Source organism: Nerophis lumbriciformis, linkage group LG26, assembly GCF_033978685.3.
Source record: "Nerophis lumbriciformis linkage group LG26, RoL_Nlum_v2.1, whole genome shotgun sequence".
NCBI lineage: Eukaryota > Metazoa > Chordata > Actinopteri > Syngnathiformes > Syngnathidae > Nerophis > Nerophis lumbriciformis.
Window position 1 is genome coordinate 22899419 of NC_084573.2, and position 10582 is coordinate 22910000.

The window sequence follows — 10582 nt, forward strand, 5'->3', positions numbered from 1 at the left end:
ACACATTTTTATTAAAATTATATCAAACAATATGCTTTCATAGTATTATCTTATCTCATAATTAAACTTTTCAATGACTCCTCGTATTTGTATTAGTGCTCCACATTTTTATTAACCAGTCAGCTGTATATGCCTCCATGGCCATGGATGAAGTGCTGGCTGTCCAGAGTCGGGACCCGGGGTGGACCGCTCGCTTGTGCATCGATTGGGAACATCTCTGCGCTGCTGACCCGTCTCCCCACTATGGACTGGACTCTCACTATTATGTTAGATCCACTATGGACTGGACTTTGACAATATTATGCTAGACCCACTCGACGTCCATTGCACCGGTCGCCCTAGGGGGGGGGGGGTCACCCACATCTGTGGTCCTCTCCAAGGTTTCTCATTGTCATCCCACTGGGTTGAGTTTTCCCTTGCCCTGATGTGGGATCAGAACCAAGGATGTTATTGTGGCTTGTGCAGCCCTTTGAGACATTTGTGATTTAGGGCTATATACATAAACATTGATTGACATTGACTTATCTCATAATTTCGACTTGTTTCATCTCATAATTTCAACTTTTTTCCATCTCATAATTTCGATATTTCAAGGACTTCTGATAATTGTGTCGTGCTGCACAACATTATTTTCATTTGAATTATTTTAATCAGTTTTGTGTTATAGTATATGGACTTCTTGTCCCCTAATTTTCGACTTTTTAATCTCATGATTTCGAATCGTTTTGACTGTTTAATGACTCCGTATAATTTTTTGGCACTACACGTTTTTTAATTGAAATTATGAGTAACAATCATCCAAATATGCTTTCCTAACATGGAATTTTTGTCTCAAAATTATGACCTTTTATCTCATAATTTCGATTTTTTTTTTTATCCCTATATTACGGTTTATCATTGGGGTATTTTTTCTAGTGATAGAAACGGACTTTCATAGCTTCATGATTTTTGGTATCCGTACAAATTTACATTTTTCAGACCAAAACATGAAAAAAAACAAAAAACATTTCACCTTGTAACCTGTAGGTGACGACATCGTACGAGTACGCCTACAATAATTCAACGAAGAAGAACATTGCGGAAGTAGATTCTTCAGTCGCCCTTCAGACAGCAGTGCGTTGAGCCAAAGTGAGTAAATTCTGCCAAAAAATATTGAATAATATTTGTTATTCAGCAAAGCATGAGTGACTAAACGTCTGTTTAATTATGTTTTGTTAGTAACAACTCTTTGCAACACGGTGAGAATGATGGGCTAATCATCCGTAAAAATGTATGTAAAACTCGTATGTGTTCCGAACAACTAAGAATTATTCTTGCTTTACAAAACAAATTTTATATTTCATTTAACGTTGCAATTTAAAAAAATGTGATAAGTGACGTTAAATTGATTAGAGCCGGATTTGTTTCTATTTGGAGGAGCGTGCTCAATGTTATGATTATTTTTCATGTTTATGCCCTTTTCATTTCAGTCACGTGACAACCCTTTGTTTCTGCCTCGATTGATAACGCAGATTATGTTTATGTTCAATTAAAAACATAATAACTCAAAGCACGTAGCAAATAAAGAGTGAATTGCTATTTGTTGCATGCAATTTCACATTCCACCAGGAAAGATGAGGTCACCTACCTAGGTTCCATTCTAGAGTCTAATCTTTCCTGTGATAAAATGGCAACCAAAGTAATCAAAAAGGTCAACCAACGAACAAGATTTCTCTGCAGAATCTCCTCTCTGGTCAACAAAAGCACCATGAAGATTCTAGCGCATACTTGCCAACCTTGAGACCTCCAAATTCGGGAGATTTTTTGGGGGGGGGGGTTGAGTATATTTATAGCTAAAATTCTCTGAAATTTAAGTATTTCATATATATATATATATATTAGGGATGTCCGATAATGGCTTTTTGCCGATATTCCGATATTGTCCAACTCTTTAATTACCGATACCGTTATCAACCGATACCGATATATACAGTCGTGGAATTAACACATTATTATGCCTAATTTGGACAACCAGGTATGGTGAAGATAAGGTACTTTTTAAAAAAAATTAATAAAATAAGATAAATAAATTAAAAACATTTTCTTGAATAAAAAAGAAAGTAAAACAATATAAAAACAGTTACATAGAAACTAGTAATTAATGAAAATTAGTAAAATTAACTCTTAAAGGTTAGTACTATTAGTGGACCAGCAGCACGCACAATCGTGTGCTTACGGACTGTATCCCTTGCAGACTATTGATATATATTGATATATAATGTAGGAACCAGAATATTAATAACAGAAAGAAACAACCCTTTTGTTTGAATGAGTGTAAATGGGGAAGGGAGGTTTTTTGGGTTGGTGCACTAATTGTAAGTCTATCTTGTGTTTTTTATGTTGATTTAAAAAAAAAAAAACGATACCGATAATAATAAAACCGATACCGATAATTTCCGATATTACATTTTAACGCATTTATCGGACATCTCTAATATATATATATATATATATATAAGCAAATAAATAAATACTTGACTTTCAGTGAATTCTAGCTATATATATATATATATATATATATATATATATATATATATATATATATATATATATATATATATATATATATATATATATATATATATATATATATAAATAAATAAAATAAATACTTGAATTTCAGTGTTCATTTATTTACACACATAACACTCCTCTATACACATTGTTGTATTTGAAAGTGCAATGCTTTGCAGCCAGTAGCACAGCCTTTGAAGGAGCGTAGGTGTGGGCAGTGTAATATTCTGGGTTGGAGTCAATAACCAGGCGAGGTGACGAAGTTACGTCTCTTTACTTCATGCTTCAGAACCGACTCCCACACTTGCCGTCAGGGTGCGCAATACAACGTGAACCGTTGGCCAACCAAAAAGTAACCACAGAACACTATACGGTATAGTGTTACTTTTTGGTTGGCCAAGCGGATGTGACGACAGGCTGTCCTCACTCAGGTCCGCACGGACCTGGAAGGGGCGTGCCTTAAGTCCGGCTGGAAATCGGGAAAAATTCGGGAGAATGGTTGTCCCGGGAGATTTTCGGGAGAGGCACTGAAATTCGTGAGTCTCCCGGAAAATTCGGGAGGGTTGGCAAGTATGTTCTAGCGGAAACTCTCATCCAACCCTTTTTCGATTACGCATGCACCTCCTGGTACCCCAGCACCTCCAAAACCCTCAGATCTAGACTCCAAACATCCCAGAACAAGCTAGTCAGGTTACTTTTAGACCTCCACCCCAGATCACACCTCACTCCTACCCACTTCTCCAAAGTGGGCTGGCTCAGGGTGGAGGACAGAGTAAAACAACTTGCACTGAGCCTGGTCTATAAAATCCGCTACACCTCCCTGATACCGAAGTACATGTCAAACTACTTCCATAACGTACAGTAAATGACCGCCATAACCACAACACCACGGGGAGCTCCACAAACCACGTTAAACCCAGATTCCGATCTAACAAAGGTCTTAACTCATTCTCCTTCTATGCCACATCAATATGGAATGCACTGCCAAGAGATGTAAAAGAAAGGGCATCTCTACCCTCCTTCAAAACCGCACTAAAAGAACACCTCCAGGCAACTACAACCCTAGACTAACACCCTCCCCCCACCACATCCCACCTCCCTGGATTGTAATTAATCAAATGTATATACTTGTTCTTATGCTATCTGAGCTCACTATGTTTACTGCTCGCTGTACATATCCTACCAAGTCAGACCTACACTGTTTCAATGTCCATTTCTCAGATGATGCAATTGTTGATGACTGAAGTGCTGATATCAACCAAACCTAACCCCCTGGATTGTAAATAATGTAAATAATTCAATGTATATACTCTGATGATTAACTTGTGTGATGACTGTATTATGCTATAGTATATATTTGTACCATGAATTGATTAACGTGGACCCCGACTTAAACAAGTTGAAAAACTTATTGGGGTGTTACCATTTAGTGGTCAATTGTACAGAATATGTACTGTACTGTGCAATCTACTAATAAACGTCTCAATCAAATCCAACATGTCGGAAAAGGAGTAAGAAGAAGCAGAGTTTATATTAATTCCACCCCCACCCCCCTTTCCATTTCATAAGAATTCCCAGCAAGATATTTGACCCAATTTCCAGTCCACAACAAATAAATAAATATAGAAATAAAAAATGATATTTGCTGAAACTAAAAAAAGTCTAGTGCAAATAAATATGATACTGTACTAAGGATCAGCTTATGGGTGCAAAATGACCTTTGTGGCATTTAGATGTGCATAACAGAGAGTTAAGGAGTAACACGGCAACAACAATGTAATTATTTTAATGTAGAGCAGTGGTTCTTAACCTTTTTGGAGGTACCGAACCCCACCAGTTTCATATGCTCATTCACCGAACCCTTCTTTAGTGAAAAATATATATATATCTTTTTCAAATTCAAGACAAAATTATATGTTTTTCTTACCGGTGCACAAAATGAATCATGCGCAAACATCACCTTGTTCAAATAACAAAACCAACACAGTGCATGAACTCACAACAAATGACACACCTGCAAATCACTGCATTGACTTCTGCTGTTGCAGTATCCATATTACGCCGATAGGGAGAAGTTTTTATTTACACGACGAGTCGGGTGTGTCTCGACCTCCACGGCGGAGGGTCCGCCGAACCCCTGAGGCCGACTCACCGAACCCCTAGGGTTCGATCGAACCCAGGTTAAGAACCACTGATGTAGAGGTATACAATTGAGTTGTTGAGGACTTTATTTCAAAGTCCATGTTTGCCCTCTGCTTTTAGATCATGGCGGCAGATTGTGTGAGACGAGTACTCCATCATGCAGGTAAAACGGCGTACGGCGGCGCTACCGGCTACTGGACGGCGACAGCGCGGATTTGCATCAGGAACGAAAAGACAAGCATATTTTGGTCTCCCTTAAGCACAGAAGCGGACGATACAGCCGCGGATCCCGCACCGCAGAAGAAAAAAAAGCAGGATCCTCGGGCACGGACCGACATCTCCAGCGTTGGCCGTAAAATCCCCTACAGGGAGGTCCGCCTGATCAGTGAGGAGGGAGAGAACTTGGGTGTCATGCACCGCGGAGAAGTGCTCCGAATCATGGATGAGAAGGGACTCAAACTGGTGGTTCTGGGTGAACACCAGGACCCTCCGGTCTATCGTCTGATGAGCGGCAGGCAGATCCACGAGGAGCAGATGAAGATGCGGGAGAAACAGAAAGCCAGACCAGGTAGGAGCCAAAATCATTTACATCCATTATGTGAACTATTTCAAAAGCATCCTTTATGCACTGATTTATTTCACAAAAATGTATAAAATCACATAGACATCTAGACACTTAGATATTGTTAAGTGTTATTACTGTCGGAAATAACCCTAATCAAATAATAAATAATAATCACGGTACAAAATAATAAAGAAATTAAAAAGAATTATTAATAATGAATGAATAATTGTATTATTAGTATAAGACTAAGATGGGGCAAAATGGTACTCGTGTAGGTAATAAATAAACTCAGGTGTTAGTGTTAACCGTTGGCATTAAGGTATCGTCGGTTGGTTTTATAGTGCCTATAAAATGATTTATTTAACAGGATGTAGACTACTTGGTAGAATTTACTCATGTAGAATATATGTATAATATATTTATATTATTCACATGTGAATAATGCTGTATAGTGTTTATTGTCTATTGTGAGTGAACTGTGGTGCTGAATTTCCCCCCAGGGATCAATAAAGTACTTTCTATTCTATTCTATGTTATCATCTGTTATCGATGCCTATTCGTTTATTTTTAATTATCTATTTTATGCTGTATAAAACAGGGATGTTACAAGTAGAACATTTCATATCACGGTTTGCCATCATGGTATTGTTGAATGTGTTCAAAAAGTACTTATACACGCTGAAATATTTTGACTAAATTATTATTTTTTTAATAAATAGTCACACTATTTTGCATGTTTTGTGTTTCTTATGCTTCACTGATAGTGTTTCATCTGTTTCAATGGCTAAGCGTTTATTCTTCTATATATTGGTTTGTATTGTAGCACTTTAAGATATATTTAAATGAAAAGTGTGTAACAAATAAAATCTATTAAGAAATTTAGATTTTCTTCTGTCGAGCGTTGTCGTCCTACTCTGTTCAGTTGTCTTTGAACGCACCGTAAAAACACCTCCGTCTCTTATTCCCTGTAGCACAAGAAAAAAGTAGCGACTTATAGTCCAGAAAATACGGTAAATAAAGTGTAACACTGGTGGTATTCTATGTCCAGCTCCGGTGCAAATTAAAGAGCTCACCTTCTCAATGGGCATCGCTTCTCATGACCTGACAACCAAACTGAAGCAAGTGGAGAACTGGTTGGAGAAGAAGCACCATATCAGGATAACACTCCGCGCAGCACGCAAGACACCTGCGGACAACCTGGTAAGAAAAAAAAGGTAGATTTTTTTTCCCCCTCCTCCCCTATCTTCAGTGGGGAATCTTCTTTTTCACAGGATAAAGAGCTGGAGCGGCTGTTGGAACAAATACAAGTCACGGTGGGATTCGTCTCCCAGCCCAAGGTGGTACGCCAAGGTCAGGCGGCCATGTGCGTCCTTCGACAGCCCTCCGCAAAGGAACTGTCCAAGCAACAAAAAGATCGGACTTCCTTGCCGCCGGCCGACAGCTCACAGGCTGCCAAGGAGGAAACGTCACCCCCGGATACAAAAGAGGAATCTATACAGCAGTAATAAACGTGCTTGCCTGTAAAACTGTGTTTATATGACACCAGGTTGGTTTCATGTGGTAGTGGTGAAAGAAATTAGCAGACCTTGTCATGCCTGGAGGACCTCTACCTCAGCAGCGACATCACTGGTATGTTCAAGTACTCTTTCTGGAACAATTCAGCTATATAAATATCAATATATATATATATATATATATATATATATACACAGTATATATATATATATATGTGTGTGTATATATGTATATGTGTGTGTGTGTATATGTATATATATATGTATATATTGTGGCAAATGCAAGAAACACAACGTTGTTTATCTCAGGTCTTTATTGTAAGACTGCCAACATGAGAATGCACAATAATACAAAATATGCACTTTAACAGTGTGCCCAAGAAGACACACAAACCACACCCATTCTGCTGAGTGTGAGCATGGTCCTAGTGCCCGCCACACAGCCCCCCCCCCGAACACCCAGACAGCAAGTTATGGGGAAAATTAAACCTCTCAGGGGGCCTCACTCGCCTGCCGTAACGGCTACAATGTGCGGAGGAGCAGGTGTACCTTGTGGGGCAGAAGAGATATCAGGGCCCGGTGGAGGCGAAGAACATTCAACCCTAACAGATCTTGGAGGGCGACCTCGGCGGGGGACTTGGCCCGGCAGTATTTCTTCACCTGCAACACAATGCGCCGGTTTAAGCCTGTCCAGAGAAACGCATTCCCTGCGCCCGCCCATATCCAGCACAAAGTTTTTAGGACCGCGTTCCAGCACCCTAAATGGGCCATCGTAAGGGGGTTGAAGGGGTGAACGGTGAGCGTCATGACGTACAAAGACAAAACGGGCAGACTTAAGCTCTGAGTGTGAGCATGGTCCTAGTGCCCGCCACAATATATATATATATATATATATATATATATATATATATATATATATATATATGTCTTAATAAGGTTATCCAAAAAATAGTGCTCGATACCGTAGTAGAGCGCAATATATGTATGTGTGGTAAAAAAATCACAAGACTATTTCATCTCTACAGGCCTGTTTCATGAGGGGGGGTTCCCTCAATCATCAGGAGATTTTAATGGGAGCATTCACATACCATGGATTATATAGGGCACAGAGTGGGTGGGTACAGGCTGGTGTAGGGGCGTGGTGATTGGCTCATGTGTTACCTAGGAGGTGTTTCCGTCTGTGGCGGCATGCTGTTACAATTTCGCTGCGCTTGTTGAGGGATGACAGGTCTGGACGGTAAATAATAAACAGTTTTTCTTTCAAGCATAGGTTGCATCTTTTATTACCACTATTGTAAGGTGTGCTGGATGCAAGAATTTGCCATGTTATTGAATATTCAACATTATTGTCTTTGAGGTCCCAAATGTGTTTGCTGAGTTCTGTGGTATTACGCAGGTTTTGGTTCCTGAAAGAAGCCTTGTGATTGTTCAATCTGGTTTTGAACTCTCCTTCAGTTAATCCTACATATGTGTCGGATGTGTTAATGTCCTTGCGTGTTACCTTAGATTGGTAGACAACTGATGTTTGTAAGCACCCCCCGTTGAGAGGGCAATCAGGTTTCTTTCGACAGTTGCAACCTTTGTTTGTTTTGGAGTCGCTCTGTCCGGGGGCCGACGGCTCATTTGCAATTGTTTTGTTGTGGTTTGAGATGATTTGTCGTATATTGTTCATACAGCTGTAGCTCAATTTAATGTTGTTCTTGTTGAATACTTTTCTTAGGGTGTTGTCTTTGTGAAAGTGTTTGTCAATCAGATTGAGGAATTTGTGTCCAATGTTAGTTGAGACGTTTTTGCTGTATGGGGGGTTGTACCAGATGATGTCGTTTCGTTTTCTGTTCTTTTTCGGTTGGTTTCCTGGCGTGGGTTCATAGGTGAGGGTGAAATTGTATCCGCTTTCATCAAGGGCTTTTTGGTACGGGGGGGTTGCTTGGTCAAATTCAGCTTTGCTAGATGACAGCATCGATAGCCTTTTATTAATTCCGGTAGGTATTCTTTTCGTGGTGGTGAGTGGGTGGTTGCTGTCATGGTGCACGTATTGGAGTGTTGTGTTGGATTTCGTGAATGGTTGGTAGCTGTTATTTCTCAGGTTGAAAGTGACGTCAAGGGAGTTGACGGTTTGCTTGTTGGCTTCAATCGTGATCCGTAGGCCGTTCTCTTTGAAAATTTGGCATATGCGCTTCTTGGTATTCTCGCTGCTCCTTGGCGAGGCGCGACACACTGCCAGTCCGTCATCACGGTAAATACCAAGGTTCAGATTGAGGCTGGCGAGCTGGGAGAGGAGGAAACTCCCAACGAGTTCACACGTTTCTGCTCCGTCAAAACTTCCCATAGTGACGTCAAATGTTGCATTGTTCTTTTTTTGCCATGGTGTACTGTTGTGGATGAGAATGGAGTTTTTTGCGTGGATGATGATGTTTCTTTCGTTGCCTGTGATTGAGTCTGAGGCGAAGTCTAGTGCTTGAGTCAGTAGGTCTTGCGTGATGGAATGGTAAAATTCTTCGATATCAAAGGAGATAAAGTTGTGCTGTTGTTTGTCTTGGATGTTGTTGAACCATTTGATTACTGCTGCTGTATTTCTCCATTGGTTGAGTGGTGTTTTGTCCTTGATTTTTGTGTTGACTCTGTCCAGGATTATTTTGCTGATTTTTCCTATTTCAGATTTAGTTGGGTTTATTAGTCGGCATGTTGGGTTATTTGCGAAGTTGGGTTTGTGGTCCTTCAATGTGATGAAGGCTTCCTTGTTGGCTGTGGCGTCCACCCTGTCCTCAATGTCCAGTTCAGCCGCGATCCTTTTATTTTCCAGGTGGATGTTCTGTAAGGTGCTGGGTTGTGCTTTTTTGTATGATTTGGTGATGCTTCTGTCCAGTAAGGTGTGATGTTCTGGTATGTCCATTCTGTAGAAGTTTGTGGTTTTATCGGCAGCTATGATGAGGTTGTTTACTTTCTTGATGCGCTCCTTGTCATTTTTCAGCTTGGTGAGGAGTGGGTTGCGGATTGGCTTGAATTTGACTGATTGTATCATTTTGAGCATGTCGTTCTCAAAATCCTTTAGTTCCTCAACTGTGGGTGGGTTCTTGGTAGATTTGAATCCGTAAGTTTTCTTTTGCGTTCCTTTTGTTTCAGGGTGGAGGAAAAAATTTGCTTTCCACCGCATCCTTCTTAGGAAGTGTTCCGTCTTTTCTATGAGCCTTAGCTTGTAGTCATTCTGCGCGGGTATGGGAATGTTCTTCGTGGAGTAGTCGATGTTGAATTTTTCCATTTCTGATCGTCGTACAGTGCTCAACAAATGTCAATTTGGAGCGGAGTATATGTCTTAATAAGGTTGTCCAAAAAATAGTGCTCGATACCGTAGTAGAGCGCAATATATGTATGTGTGGTAAAAAAATCACAAGACTATTTCATCTCTACAGGCCTGTTTCATGAAGGGGGGTTCCCTCAATCATCAGGAGATTTTAATGGGAGCATTCACATACCATGGATTATATAGGGCACAGAGTGGGTGGGTACAGGCTGGTGTAGGGGCGTGGTGATTGGCTCATGTGTTACCTAGGAGGTGTTTCCGTCTGTGGCGGCATGCTGTTACAATTTCGCTGCGCTTGTTGAGGGATGACAGGTCTGGACGGTAAATAATAAACAGTTTTTCTTTCAAGCATAGGTTGCATCTTTTATTACCACTATTGTAAGGTGTGCTGGATGCAAGAATTTGCCATGTTATTGAATATTCAACATTATTGTCTTTGAGGTCCCAAATGTGTTTGCTGAGTTCTGTGGTATTCCGCAGGTTTTGGTTCCTGAAAGAAGCCTTGTG

General features: G+C 40.2%; 1 protein-coding gene across 1 annotated transcript; it reads left to right on the top strand.

Moving 5' to 3' along the window:
• The first annotated feature begins 1001 nt into the window (after window positions 1–1001).
• Window positions 1002–6892, top strand: mtif3 (mitochondrial translational initiation factor 3). The gene is made up of 4 exons (XM_061987171.2): window positions 1002–1128; window positions 4816–5263; window positions 6309–6460; window positions 6532–6892. The coding sequence occupies exons 2-4, from the start codon at window positions 4819–4821 to the stop codon at window positions 6763–6765; spliced, it is 831 nt and encodes a 276-aa protein (XP_061843155.2). The 5' UTR covers window positions 1002–1128; window positions 4816–4818; the 3' UTR covers window positions 6766–6892.
• The last annotated feature ends 3690 nt before the right edge of the window (window positions 6893–10582 follow it).

Coding starts and splice junctions, on each gene's coding strand:
- mtif3 (XM_061987171.2), top strand. CDS start 4,819: ATGGCGGCAGATTGTGTGAGACGAGTACTCCATCATGCAGGTAAAACG. Junction 5,264..6,308: donor GAAACAGAAAGCCAGACCAG/GTAGGAGCCAAA, acceptor TTCTATGTCCAG/CTCCGGTGCAAATTAAAGAG. Junction 6,461..6,531: donor AGACACCTGCGGACAACCTG/GTAAGAAAAAAA, acceptor TCTTTTTCACAG/GATAAAGAGCTGGAGCGGCT.